We start from the raw sequence: 15,303 nt of genomic DNA on the forward strand, positions 1-15,303 counted from the left end.
AGGGTGGGACGATGACAGCAACAAAGAGAAGTAGTAGGCGATATTGCCTCATGCTACGAATTTCAGAGTAACTGGATGTCGAGAAGACACACAGAAGAGGAATTGTTGAAGATGACAACTGAGCACGGTGTGCCTAACCAAAGTACCAGGCCAAGGAAAAGTGTGTTGAAAGAGAAACCAACACACAGCCTCCTATTGATAGGAAACCAAGTGTTTTCATGGAAAAGTCAGGTATTGATCAGAACATGAAAGTGAAGGAAACATGGAAGATATAAGAGAATTTGTAGATGACAGACTCCAAATTCCAGCAGGCTCTGCCAAAGACTTGGGAGAATGGAGTCTGGGGGAGCAGAGAAGTGCACAGTAATAGAGGAGAAAGGCCCAGAGGATGAAGGACCAGCCAACAGGCCTGAGACTCTGAGGGCTTCTTGGCTGAGACAAAGTCAAGCAGAAAGTTGTGGGCCCATGAGGTACTCACCTCCTAGCCCTTGTCCATGATACGGCAACCAAGGAGTAAAACAAATTCCTCTTTAACGGGATTGTTTTCCAGGGCCCTTCCTCTCAGAGGTCTCTGCTCTGCTCACCATTCCAGGGTCATTCTGCATCCCTCTCCCTCACCCTCTTTCTGCTCTGGCCATGGTAAAATTTTCTCAGGAGCTCACATAGACCATGTCCCCTCCCAACCCAGTATTTATACTGACCAAAATGATCTTTCCACTTTCTTCCTTTAAGGAACTCTTACCCATAACTCAGGTCTCTATCTCAGCTTATTTTTTATTTTTTTTTTGCCCCAATTATACAGTTCAACGCACTTTCTCATTCTTCATGATACTTGAAATTTCTGCTAATGAGAGTTTTTAGCACTGGACTGTAAATTCTGTGATGGCCGGGACTATATCCTCTTCTGTTCTCTGCTCTCTTAGCTAGAATATAAATTTGCACCTACCAGGCACTCAATTGCTATCGACCAACAGGCTGACTTGAGAAGTAGTCTAAGTGGCATAGACACATTTCTGAGTAAAATACCATGAGTTTAAGAGATGACACAGTCAGGATTGATTCTCTGCTCGGCCTCGTAGTCACTTTAAAGTGCTGGACATATCTTTTAACCACCCCTAATCGGTTGGCAATTCCTCAGAAAGTTTGTTAGAGTATCATTCACGTTCCCCACATGTTCATTCCATTCTCCCTGATACTTTTCACATAAACTGCAGTCAACACAATTTTCTGTGTGTCTTCCTTTGAAACGAGTCTGCAACATGTGTATTAAATCACCTTCATCCAACTTCATTTGTAGACTCACCTTAAAGTCATCCCTTAGATTTGAAAGTATAAGGTCTCGCTAACGACATCTTACAGGGGTGGGACAGACACATAGACACAGACAGTAATTCACCTGCACACATGATATAGGCTTCCTCCTTTGGAGAACATGAATTGTATTTCCAAGGATCGGAAGGACATTGCCAGAGAGAGGTATCAGTTTTCCGACACTGGATTCCATCCACCCACCGAGGTCTAGAACCTTCCCTAAAATTAACAGAAGAGTCAAGGGTCCCATCATTCCCACAGCCAAGGTGTCTGCAGATCACGGACAAAGTCATGGCTTCCATGGGGCTGCGGCAGACACTGCCCCAGGTCCCGTTGTAGAAAACTTCCAGCCACCCAGCACACTCCTGATCCTCATTCACCATCCTGAGGTCCAGGAACTCTAAAATTGAAAGACAGGAAAAACAGGCACAGTGAAGATTCCACTCAACGTTCTGGGTTTTTTCTCTCTCCCAGAGATTATGAATAGTCATCCCTGACTCTGCTGAGAAAGCAGCTTAATGGGACCGAAAATTTGTCTCCCTCTTACCTGATTTTGCTCATGTGTGTCTGTCTAGTTCTACCACAATGATGTAGCGAAACACGAACTGAGAGGAACACCACTCTGGGCACTGCACAGAGGGAAAGCTGAATCCTACTTACTGACACGACTTCTGACAGACTATGTGAAACAGAGTGCGGGTTGTGGGTGGTGGGTAGAATCATGGACCCTGCTTCCTAGAACCTGTGCAAATGTTACCTTTTATGCAAAGGGACTTCACAGCTGTGATTAAGATAAGGATCTTGGGATGATGAGATTAACCTGGAATACCATGGAGTAAGCAGGTGAGCCCAGTCGGATCACATTCTTAGACCCATTCGCCTTAAAAGTAGAATATTTTTCCTGGCTTTCATTAAAGGGAGATGTGGCTATAGAAGAATGGTTGGAGATATGCAACATTACCTGTCTGGTGATGATGGAAGGGGCTATAACCCAAGGCATGCACACAGTTTGTAGAGCTTAACAAGACAAAAAAGGAAATTTTCCCCAGAATTCAGAATGGATGCAGCCCTACTGACACCTAGACTTTAGCCAGTGAGATCTGTGTTGGATCTTTAATCTACAGAACTGTAAAATAATAAATATACATTGTTGCATGCCACTCATTATGTGACAATTTGTTGCAGCAACAAACAGAAACTAGTACAGTGGGTCTCACGATTTAACCACTAGATGAACTGAAGAGTGAGCCCAGCTGTCAGATGGAAAGTGTAGGAAATGGCTGTGTCAGGGAATATCGCTGAGAAGGAAGGAGCAGAGCTTCAGCTGCTGCAGGAGGAAATGAAAGCACCAATCTTCCCATCTGCTAGAAAGACAGGCACTGTGGAGGGAAGCTTCTTCCATGTCCTCTGGCCCTTTCAGCAGCACCCCGCAGGACTCAGACTCCCATCCTCCAGAGCCCGCATCCCCTCTCCCTGCCTATGCACGATGTGCAGCGCAGACCTGAGCAGATGACCCCTGCGTCCTCCTTGTGCCAGCAGTCGTGCTGCCCCCAGCCGCGGGAAGGGCACTTCCACACGTGCGACTCCTTCCCCGTGCAGTTCACGTCGTCCAGCCAGATGGGGTCTGATCCCTGCCCGAAGTGTGCAGAGACCGTGGCATTGAGGGCTTCTCCACAGCCCAGCTGTCTGCACACCACGTGCGCGTCGTTCAGGTCCCAGCTGTCATCACAGACGGTGCCCCAGGAGCCCTGGTGAAGGACCTCCACTCTGCCGGCACAGGGACCGCCCCCGTTCACCAGGCGGAGCTGTCTGCCGTCTGAGGAGAGAGAGTCGTGGCGATGGGGCTTTTACACAGGGAAAGAGAAGGCTTTTCTGGTCCTGTGGGACCCTCACCTGAGCAGTTGGCAGCGCTCCTCTCTGAGGCTGCAGAGCCTGCTGGTTCAGACGCAGAGCCGTTGCGCTGGGGCAGCACCTGGGTCTGGTTTCCTACAGAAACAGCTGCGGTCAGAGGGTTAATAAAGTCGAAGAACGAGATAATGAATTAAACTAAATAATAACCTAGTGATGGGGTCTGAGATGAAAGCTGTAACATAGCATTAATGTTATCATAATTTTATAGTTCACTTTCTTTGTGGAGATTTTGCTTCTGACAATGCCTATATTCTCTGTATTAAGTTTATTGGGATAACATTGGTTAATAACATCATATAGATTTCAGGTGTACAACTTTACATTATGATATCTGTGTACTCTATTGTGTGCTCATCACCCGAGGTTTAGTCTCCTTTCGTTGCCAAGTACATGAGCCCCTTTACCTTTTTGGTCTTTCCCCCACCTCCCTTCCTCTCTGGTAACCACCATTCTGTTGTCTATATCTATGTTTGTTGGTTTGGTTTGCTTGTCCATTTGTTGATTATCGTTTAATATCCCACATATGAGTGAAATCATATGGTTCTTGTCCTTTTCCATCTGACTTCATTCACTTAGCATGAAACTCTAAAGATCCATCCATGTTGTCCATACAGCAAATGTTTCATCTTTTTTACATCTGAGTGATGCCTTCAACTTTGTCCCTCAAGATTGTTTTGGCTAATTGGAGTTTTTGTGGTTCATACAAATTTTAGGGTTGTTTTTCTATTTCTGTGAAAAATGCCAATGGAATTTTCAGACAGATTGCACTGCATCTGTAGATGGATTTGGATGGTATAAACATTTTAACAATATTCATTCTTCTGATCCATTAAAATGTGATAATTTTCCGTTGGTTTGGATCTTCTTCAATTTCATTTATCAAAGTCTCCTAGTTTTCATTGTACAGATATTTTGCTTCCTTGGTTAAATTTATTCTAAAGTATTTTAATCTTTTTTTTCATAATATTGTGAATGGGATAGTTTTGTTTATTTCTTTTTCAAATGTTTTATTGTTAGAGTATAGAAATACAACTGATTTCTATGCTGATTTTATATCTTGCAGCTTTATTGAATTTGTTTGTTACTTCTGTTTTTTGGTAGTCTTTAGGGTTTTCTATATGTAAAATCATATCATTTTCAAATAATGACAATTTTACTTTATTTCAAATTTGGTTGCTTTTATTTCTTTACCTTGCCTGATTGCTCTATATAGAACTTCCAGTACTATATTAAATATTAATAGTGAGAGTGGGCACCCTTGTACTTTTTCTGATCTTAGAGGAAAAGTTTTCAATTGTTCACACTTGAGTATAATATTAGCTGTGCATTTGTGATATATGGCCCTTTTTATGTTGAGGCATGTTCCTTCTATATCCAATTTGTTGAGGATTTTATAATGAAGATGTTGTATTTTGTCAAAGGCTTTTTCTACATCTATGGAGTTGATCATATGATTTTTAACTTTCATTCTATTAATGTAGTGCTTCACATTTATTGATTCGCACATATTGAACTATCCATGTATCCCAGGAATAAATTCCACTTGGTCATGGTGTATGATCTTTTGAATGTGTTGTTGAATTCAGTTTGCTAATTGTTTGTTGAGAATTTTTGCATCTATATTCACCAAGGATTCTCGTCTATAGTTTTCTTTCAGTCGTTATGTGGCTTTGGTATCAGGGTAATGCTGGCTTCATAAGATAAATTTAGAAATGTTTCCTCCTCTTCTATTTTTTAGAAGAGGCTGAAAAGAATTGATGTTAAATTCTTTAGGAGTCTGGTAGAATTCGTAAGAGAAACCATCTCCCCTGGATTTTCTACACTGGAAGATTTTTGAGAACTGATTCAATTTCCTTGATTGTTATTGGTCTGTTCAGATTTTCTATTTCTTAATATTTCAGTCTTGGTAAGCTGTATGTTTCTACAAGTTATTTCTTCTAGGTTATCCAATTTGTTGGCATATAATTGTTCATAGTGGCCTCTTACATTCCTTTGTATTTCTTTAATGTCCCCTCTTTTATTTCTGATTTTGTTTCTTTTTTTTCTTAGTCTAGCTAAAAGTTTTTTCTATTTATTTATCTTTTTAAAAAATCAATCTATGGCCATGCCACCCTGAGCAAACCTGATCCCGTCTAATCTCGGAAGTTGAGCAGGGTTGGGCCTGGTTAGTACTTGGATGGGAGACCACCTAAGAAGACCAGGTGCTATAGGTGAGTAAAAAATAAAAAAATAAGGATTGTAAGCTGACAAGGTCCTTGCAATCTGTGAGGTCAACCAAGGGTTGCCTCGCCTAAAAAAATAAAAATAAATTTTAAAAAATTTAAAAATCAGTTCTTAGTTTCATCAGTCCTTTCAATTGTCTTTTTAGTCTCCATTTTATTTATTTCTGCTCTGATCTTTGTTATTTCCTTTCTTCTACTAATTTTGAGCTTAGTTCTTTTTAGTTCTTTGAGGACCTCGTCTTTAGAGAGGAGGGAGGACAGAGTGATTAGTAGGATGGAAAGGTGACTTCCTGAGTGCTATTAATGTTCTCCTTATTAATCTGACTTGATGTACATGACCAAGGTATATACTTATTGCTTACAAATTATTCTCTATGAGTAAACTTAAATAATATTGTTTATTTAAAAAAATATCATTGTTCTTAATACTTCTCACCCTGAACTAAAAAAAAAAAAGAATGAACAATAAAAAGAACCATGTTTTGCCATAAAATATCTTACTTTTGAAGGCAATTTTTCCACATTGTCTGCTCTTAGGGACATTTCACTAAAGGAACTTACTGAGTACCAGTTAGCCCCTCCCTCTCTCTTACCTGAGCAGATTACAGAGGCCGTGTTTCTGTGGGTACAGCCAGGAATGCCCAGGGCTGTCATAGGGCAATTCCATAAGAAGGACTCATCCCCTGAACAGTGAAATTGGGCTTTCCAGATCTGATCACCTCCTTCCACAAAGTATGCTCCTTTTGGGGTAGAGATGGCGACTCCACAGCCGAGCTGATGACAAACAACATTGGCATTGGCCATAGTCCAGTGGGAGGCACAGAGCATTCTCCATTCTCCAAAAATATTCATCTCTACTTGTCCCTCACACTGAGACGTGCTATTTTTCATGAGTCGAACTTCTGTGTATGCTGGTAAGAGAAGAGAGGATTTCAGCCAAATCTCATGTTTTTCTTACTCCAACAGAGCATGCATGGAGGTTAAAGCCCTGTTCTACATCTCACCTGAACAAACAACTTGAACAGCTCCACTGTGCTGGCAAGTGCCCCCTGGACAAGGCACTCTAGGGCAGAACCAGAGATTTGTCTCCTGCCCCACACACCGGAACTCTTCAGCCCAGACCTGTCCATCTGACTCTCTGATTGGTAGGTTTCCCAGGACAGACACAGCCTTGCCACACCCCAGCTCCGCACAGATGACCTGGGCAGTGAGGAATGTAAAGTTCCCACCAGACACTGGAATCCAGTCTCTTCCAGAATGCACTTCTACTCTCCCTGAGCAGGGTCCATCCCCTCCAACCAGACGCATAAATCCTAAGAGAAAAAATCAAACCCAGTGAGTGTTCATGATCACAAGTTGGCAATTAGAAGTGACATGTCATAAACAATGGTGTTAAAGTTTTCCTTTTCCCAGGGAAATAGGGAGAGGATTTTATGATTAATGTCAAAATGGGAACTCTATGAATGAGTTTCTAAAGACAGATCATTTGTAATGGCTGAATACCAGGGACATATATTTTGGAGTTGGTTAGAGAAGTGAAGTCCTCATCTAGGGAACTATGATCTACAGGGCCCTAAAAAACTGCACAATACATAAGCATTCAAACTTTAATGAAGAGGTATGAAGAACAGAACCAACCTAGAGGAACACGGTCTATGAAAAGGCAGAGACCCATCAGTCACAAAAGGTTAGAAAAGCCATCCTGAGATGGGGCTCAAATTCTGATCAGTTTCTCTCTCAGGAGCCAATCCTCAAATGACTGGGAATAGGGAAAATCATGAAGGCTGTATCCATGAATGCATGTCAACTTATACATATATCGATGGCACAAAATTAGAAATATAGACATTATAACAAATCCACTTTTGTGGTTTCATATTTTATTATTCTGATAATGTTTGATGGCAAAAAAATTCCAAGAATATCTTAGAATATCTAAATTGGAAAGATAAGTCTGGATATTAAAAAAGTTCAGAGAATCATAGCAAAGAGACAGGCTAATCTGATCCATCTCTGTTGAAACCCTAGGGTTTGTCAATAAAGTTAGGAGAGAATGAGTTCTCAGGGAGCTTTTACAAGACAGCTGAGTTTGCTGATCACTTCCTACTAGAGGTTTTCTTCTGAGATACAGGAATATTAGCAAATGCTAAGGGGTGATAGTAATCAGTTTTTATCCTACCATCTTGCTGATGTCTGTATTGCTATCTGACATCAGCAAGATGACAAAACTAGAAGTCTCCAAACTTTGCTTTTCCCAGAGTCAGTAGAAGGAAGGAAATAATAAAACTTAGAGCAGAATTAAACAAAATAGAAAGCAAAAAGATGATAGAAAACATTAATACAACAAAGAGTTGGTTCTTTGGAAAGATTAATAAAATTGACAAACCTCTGGCTAGACTCACTAAGGAAAAAAATGAAAAAGACTCAAACAAAATCATAAATGAAAGAAAAGAAGTTACAATGGACACCAAAGACCAAAGAAATACAAGGACTATAAAAGAATATTATGAAAGGCTGTAGCCACCAAATTCAATAACCATGAAGAAAAATACAAGTTCTTAGAAACATATAATGTTCCCAAACTGAATCACAAAAAACTAGAAAATCTAAATAGACAAATCAACAGTAAAAAATAAATAAATAAATAAATAAATAAATAGATAGATAGATAGATAGATAGATAGATAGATAGATAGATAGATAAATAAATAAAATGAAACGATCATTAAAAACCTCCCCAAAAGTAAAAGTCCAGGACAAGATAGCTTCATTAGTGAATTCTACCAAACATTCAAAGCTGACTCAATATCGGTTCTTCTCAAACTTTTCCAAAAATTTGAAGAAGAAGTAATACTTCCTAACTCATTTTATAAGGCCCACAGTACCATGATACCAAAACCTGGCAAGAATAACACATAAAAAAAGAACAAAACAGACCAATATCTCTGATGGATACAAATGCAATAATCCTAAACAAAATACAAGCAAACTGAATACAACAATGCATTAAAAAGATAATTTATCACAATCAAGTGGTGTTCATTCCAAGGGCACAAGGATGATTCAACATACACAAATCGATCAATGTGATATACCACATTAATAAAATAAAGGATAAAAATCATATGATCATATCAATAGATACAGAAAAAGCACTTGACAAGATACAACACCTATTTATGATTAAAACACTCAATAAAATGGATATAGAAGGAAAGTACCTCAACATAATAAAGCCCACATGTGACAAACCCTCAGCTAATAACACACTCAATGGTAAAAAATGAAAAGCTTTTCCTCTAAGATCAGGAACAAACAAGGATACCCACTCTCACCAATGTTATTCAGTATAGTAGTAGAAGTCTTAGCCAAAGCAATCAGGCAAGAGAAAGAAACAAAAGGCATCCAAATTGCGAATGAAGAAGTCAAATTGTCACTTTTTCAGATGATATGATTCTCTATATAGAAACCCCTAAAGGCATCACCAAAAGCTATTAGAAACAATAAACAAATATAATAAAGTTGCAGGGTACAAATCAATGTAAAAAAATTCATTGTGTTCCTATATGCAAAAAGTGAAACTTCAGAAACAAATGTAAAAACCAATTCCGTTTTCAATTGCAACAGAAAGAATAAAATACCTAGGAATAAACTTAACAAAGAATATGAAGGACTTATACACTGAAAACTATAAGACATAGTTAAAAGAAATTGAAGAAGACACAATGAAATAGAAAGATATTTTGTGCTCATGGATTGGAGGAATCAATATAGTTAAAATGTCCATATTACCCAAAGCAATATGCAAATTTAATGCAATCCCCATCAAATTCCCAATGGCATTTTTTAAAGAAATAGAACAAAAAATCATTAGATTTGTATGGCACCACAAAAGACCCCAAGAAGCTAAAGCAACCCTGAGAAAAAAAGAACAAAGCCAGAGATATTATACACCCTGACTTCAAGTTTTACTACAAAGTGCCAATTATCAAAATGGCATGGTATTGGCAGAAAAAGACCCACGGACAAATGGAATAAAATTGAGAGCCCAGAAATAAACCCACATATATATGGGCAAACAATTTTCAACAAAGGAGCCAAAAACATACAATGGAAAAAAGAAAGCCTCTTCAGTAAATAATACTGGTAAAAATGAAAAGCCACATGTAAAAGAATGAAACTGGACTGCTATCTGTCACTAGGCACAAAAATTAACTCAAAATGGATCAAAGACCTAAATATAAGACCTGAAACAATAAAATACATAGAAGAAAACATAGGTATTAAACATAGGTATTAAATCCAAGTGGACCTTGGATTTAGAGAGGATTTTATAAATTTGACCCCAAAGGCAAGGGAAGTAAAAACAAAAATAAGAGAATGGAACTACATTAAACTAAAAAGCTTCTGCACAGCAAAAGAAACCATCAACAAAACATAAAGGCAACTAACTGAATGGGAGAAGATATTTGCAAACAACACCTCCAATAAGGAGTTAATATACAAAATGTATAAAGAACTCATACAACTCAACAACAACAAAAAGACAAACAACCCGATTAAAAAATGGACCGAAGACTTGAACAGACACTTCTCCCAAGAAGACATACAAATGGATAGCCAATAGATATAAAAAAGATGCTCAGTTTCACTAGGGAAATGCAAATCAAAAGCATAATGAGATACCACCTCGCACCTGTTAGAATGGCTATTATCAACAAGACAAATAATAACAATTATTGGAGAGGTTGTGGGGAAAAAGGAACCTTCATACACTGCTGGTGGTAATGTAAATCAGTACAGCCACTATAGAAGACAATATAGAGGAACCTCAAAAACTTAAGAATGGAGTTACCACATGACCCAGCAATCCTTCTTCTGGGTATCTACTAGAAAAATTTGAAAGCATTTATTCATAAAGATATGTGTACCCCTGTGTTCATTACATTATTATTCACAGTGGCCAAGGCAATTGAAGTGTCTTTTGATAGATGATTTGATAAAGAATGTGTGGTACATATATAGAATGGAATATTACTCAGCCATAAAAAATATGAAATATTGTCATTTGTGTCAAGATGGATGGATCCTGAGATTATCATGCTTAGCAAAATAAGTCAAAAAAAATTGAGAACTATATGATTTCACTTATACGTGTGATATAAAACTGAAAGCAACAAACAAACCTCATAGACACAGACAGGAGTATAGTGATTTCTAGAAGGAAAGTGGAGAGAGAGGAAGTAGATAAGGGTAAAGAGGGTTAAATATATGGTGACAGGAGATTTGGCTTTGAGTGATGAACACACAATGCAATATACATATGACATATTAAATTGTATACTTGAAACCTCTATAATTTTATTAGCCATTGTCACCCCAATACATATAAATAAATGAATAAATAAACAAATAAATATGCATCAGTTTTCTCAAGATGATAACATTAAAAGTTCCAACATCACACACTCCATTTTTTACTCAGATACTGATTTATCAAAATAAGACAGGTCAGCATGTAATGTTTCCACAAGCTTATCTGCAGTTGATACCATGATTAGGACATCATGACAATATGGAGTATTACTGAAATGACAGAAAACAGCTTTTTTAAAGCAAAAACTCCTAATTGAAACTCAATGCCCTTGAAGATAATTTTAATAATAATCATCGTAATCATAATGAGGATGGAAGAAAACTTTTGAGGTGATAGGTTTATGGCATAGATTATGGTAATGGTTTCACAGATGTATACTTATCTCCAAACTCATTAGTTGTATATAATTCTTTTTTTAGAGGCTTGAATTAGTATCTTCGAAGATCTACTGAAGGCAAGATTGAAAAAGACCACTTTTCCAGTGATCTTCCTCATGCATAACACAAAAGAGCTGATTGGCTAAGAGCTGAGTCTGTTTGGCTGCTAAGAACCTATTGCAAAAATGCTCAGGTCTCCCCCTGCCCCACCATCCCATCAAATGGGATAGCCCTTTCCTAATACCCAACCATGTAGCATAGAATTCACTGTGATATCTGATGATATCTTCCTCAAGTCAAGCTGTTCTGATGGCATTAGTGTCTTGGACATTTCATGAACCATTGTGATAACAATTGGAAACATCTCTGGCAAATATTAACACCACCCATTCACACTCCAATTTCATTGCTGTCTTCACTGCCTCTAATTTGGCACAGGTCCAATACACTAAGACAGTATTAAACCCTTCTTGTGTGCCATTTATAGTTCTCTGGGCTTCACTACCTAGTATTTGCTTTGCTCCAGCTACTGTATTGTAAATTTTAAAACTTCGCATTTTCCTGCTGCCTCAACACCCCTACAAACAGGTTGTGAGCACTCCACCCGGGTGACCAGGTGCACCAATGTGATAAGGCTGACCCCTGCCACAAGTCCCCCTTTTTGCCCTCCCCTGATATGACCTAGTAACATTCAAACATACCAATGAAGTCCCCTTATGCCTTTTGCTTGTGTACTCCACCCTGACCCCCAATATAAGCCATTTGTCTACGGGTCTTCATTCTCTCTCTTTGTTTCCCACTTGCTTGCATGAGCCTGCTTCTTTGGCATTTTCCCATTTGGCTCCCTTGTGGCATTAAGTGACTCTCTCTCTAGGGCTTGTGAGTATAATAAACTTTTTTTTCCTGTGTCTCTTCCAAGTCCCCTCTTGTGGCTATACCTGCCTAACCATCTCATGAAGGAATACAAGTAGCTACCATGATGAAATTAATTCATACAGCTATAACTCAGTTGTATATGAAACTTTTGACCCCACCTCCCTACTTCTCATGACACACCACAGAGATGAAGGATCCAGTGATTCATAGGTCTGGACCCATTACTGTCCATGGCCAAGCAAGCCCTTATACTCCCTTGGGCACCTAATACTCTAGGATTCACTGTGTGACTGGTCTTCACTCAAGTATGCTCTAAAGGCTGTGATCCTGCATTCTCACAGTTATTCTGGGAATGAGCCTGAGGCTATTCCTTCTGCAGATCCCCTGCCAGACCAGACAGGCCTTACCTGAGCAGACTACTCTGGCATCCCAGTTATGACTAAAGTCATAACGATAGCTATGAAAAGAAGTATGTCTACAATCATCGATAGTCAATTCTGTCCCTTTACAATTTAGACGTGCAAGCCAAAGGCGCCCAACTTCTGCTCCAAAATGAGCCTCTCTGGAAATATCAACAGCATCTCCACATTCCAGCTGTCTGCACATCACAGTTGCATCCTCCAACTTGTAGGTGTAACCACTCAACATGCCCCATTTTCCTTGGTACTTCACTTCCACTCTCCCCTCACAGCGGTGGCCTCCATTCTTCAGCCTCGGCTCCACAACTGCAAGAGAGACATACAGAATACAGGACACAGGAAAGGTTTTAAGACACCACGCAGTGCTGTGCTGGTAAATATTAAAAAACTAGTTCTCTGAGGTAACAACAACAATATAAAAAAGCCCCGATGTATAACATTTGTTTATTTCTGTGGTGTAAGTGTTCCCACTGTGGCCAATATTAAGCTACCAATGTGGCATCACTAAACGTGGAGTTGGGAAGAGATGCACACAATTGTGTCTCACAAGCCAGTAGGACCCAGCTCCAGGCACACCATTGAAGACAGGCCTTGGGAGGACTCTGGATGCGTCCATCCCAGTAGATATACCTAAGGCTTGTAGAGGCCCAGCTTCGCCATCTCACTTACAGATTGTGGCCTGCAAAGCCAGTGGAGGAATCTTCCCTCTCCTTCTTTGTCCCATAGGGAGCACTATCGTCTTTGGAAAAGAGAACAGTGTGGTAGTGGCCTGTAAAATGTCCTGGTTCTCCCTGCCTCCTGGTAGTCACACCCTAATGTAATCTCCCCCACACTTGAATATGGGCTGACCCTAGTAGCATATGCATTTAACAAGTGGACTTTGGCCAAAGTGATAAGATGTCACTTAAGAGATTCGGTTTCAAGAAGACCCTGGTTTTTCTCTTGTTGACCTACCTTGCTCTTTCATTTACTTGCTCTGATGAAGCCACCTGTCGTATTGTGAGCTGTGTGTGGTGAGACCCATGTGACAAGGAATTGAGGGAGGCTTCTAACCAACAGCCAACAAGGAACTGAGGCTCTCAGCTAAACTGACCACCACGGCCTAAATGCTGCCAATCAACAGGTAAGTAAGTATGGGTGGTATTCACCACCAGCTGAACCTTGACATGATTGCAGCCTTGTCAGAGATCATGAGTCAGAGAACTCAAATAAGCCACGCCCAGATTCCTGACCCACAAAAGCTATGAGATTCTAGATGTTTGCTGTTTTAAGCTACCAAGTTTGGCAGTAATTTGCTGCACAGCAATACATAACTAATTTAGAGTTTCCTTCCAGTCAGAAAACAGTAGGATGGAGATCTATATGAGTGGCTTAAAAGCTTCATCCAAGTAAGATTTCTTCCTGAGTGACCAATTCTACAACATTGGTCCTACCTGGAACTGAGACCCAAACCATCTCTCATCATATCTGTTTCTCGTTTAGTAGCCAGGTTCTTGCTTTTCTATCAGGAACAGAGAAGTGAGCTTTCTGAGGCCCTAGAATCATCTCCATCAGCTTTGAATCAGGGTCATCAAAATGATAATTTTTTTCTTATAATCTAATCAGGGATAGATTATGTCCCTGGGGTACCTTTGCAAGAAAGATACGCAAAGGTCACTGCTCAGGTCTATTCCTGACTCCATATGCTTCCGCTCTAGAAAATAAAAGTGAATCATCAAAGAAGGAACCATCTGGAAAGATGCTGAACTTGAAAAGAACCTTAGCATATTGGTCTGCTCAGGCAGGCAACCACAACAAAATACCATAGACTATGTGACTTAAACAACATAAATTTATTTATTTTCTTACAGTTCTAGAGGCAGAGGCTGGAAAGTCCAAAATCAAGGTGCTAGAGAAGAAATTTTTATTCTGAGACATCTTCTCTTGGCTTGTAGGCCACTGTCATCTAGCTGTGTGCTCACATGGCCTTTCCTCAGTACCTGTGCACAGGGAGGGAAGGAGAGAAAGATATCTCTCTCTTTTCCTCTCCTGATATGGCCACCAGTCCTACTGGATTAGGGCCTCAGCCTTACAACCTTATTGAACCTTAATTACCTCCTATAGACCCTATGTCCAACGACAGTCACATTGGGGGCTAGGACTTCAACATATGAATTTTGGAGGGGCACAATTCAGATCATAGCACTTGGGGAGGTCCATTCTAGGAAGGAAATAGAGATAAATGGGAAGGAGGTAAAGAATATAGTAGAAAAAAAGGAAACATCCTGTGATGCTTACTCTGAGTTTTTTAAAAGTCTGACATTGAAGTAAGAGTTAAAGATTGAAATGGGACCCCAGAAGTACACAAAAAGCTACTTTTAGTAATAATAAAATTATTTATTGAGAAACAAGTCCTGGGCTAAGTGCTATAAATATAGAAAATAATAAAACAATTTTCTTTCCTTCAGATAGCTTATATCTAGTTGGTGACACAGACAAACAAGCAGATGATTCCAGGAGAGTTTCTTAGTAATAGTAGGCTTGGTTATTAAGGCTATCTCTTCTGCTGAAAATAAATAAGTGGAATAAAATATACTAAAAATTATCTTAAAACTATTAAAGACCTGATAAGGCAGGAAGGAAAAATCAGAACAAATGTGAAGTGGAAATGGGAATACACTGAGAAACAGGAGCATGATGTGATTTCTTTCCTGCGGAGATCAGCCTATACAAGAAAATGTGTTTTTTATGACCTTTGATGGTGAAGATGCATAAATCAAATCCCAAACACACACCCAGATGAGACATCTAACAAGACATTCTCCACAATA

General features: G+C 39.4%; 1 protein-coding gene and 1 pseudogene across 1 annotated transcript in view; one reads left to right on the forward strand and one right to left on the reverse strand.

Annotated features, from left to right (window-relative positions):
* LOC120611735 (antigen WC1.1-like) overlaps positions 1-15,303 on the reverse strand; it is a 37,549-nt gene that overhangs the window by 7,510 nt on the left and 14,736 nt on the right. The window contains exons 6-11 of the mRNA XM_039874317.1: positions 12,482-12,799; positions 6,449-6,757; positions 6,038-6,355; positions 3,205-3,297; positions 2,813-3,127; positions 1,397-1,711 (exon numbers count right to left, since the gene is read on the reverse strand). Coding sequence (XP_039730251.1) covers positions 1,397-1,711; positions 2,813-3,127; positions 3,205-3,297; positions 6,038-6,355; positions 6,449-6,757; positions 12,482-12,799 — 1,668 coding nt within the window. The remainder of the gene's footprint in view (positions 1-1,396; positions 1,712-2,812; positions 3,128-3,204; positions 3,298-6,037; positions 6,356-6,448; positions 6,758-12,481; positions 12,800-15,303) is intronic.
* Positions 5,317-5,435, forward strand: LOC120611782 (uncharacterized; annotated as a pseudogene).

The sequence above is a fragment of the Pteropus medius genome, unplaced genomic scaffold (assembly GCF_902729225.1).
Source record: "Pteropus medius unplaced genomic scaffold, Ma_sr-lr_union100, whole genome shotgun sequence".
Classification (NCBI taxonomy): domain Eukaryota; kingdom Metazoa; phylum Chordata; class Mammalia; order Chiroptera; family Pteropodidae; genus Pteropus; species Pteropus medius.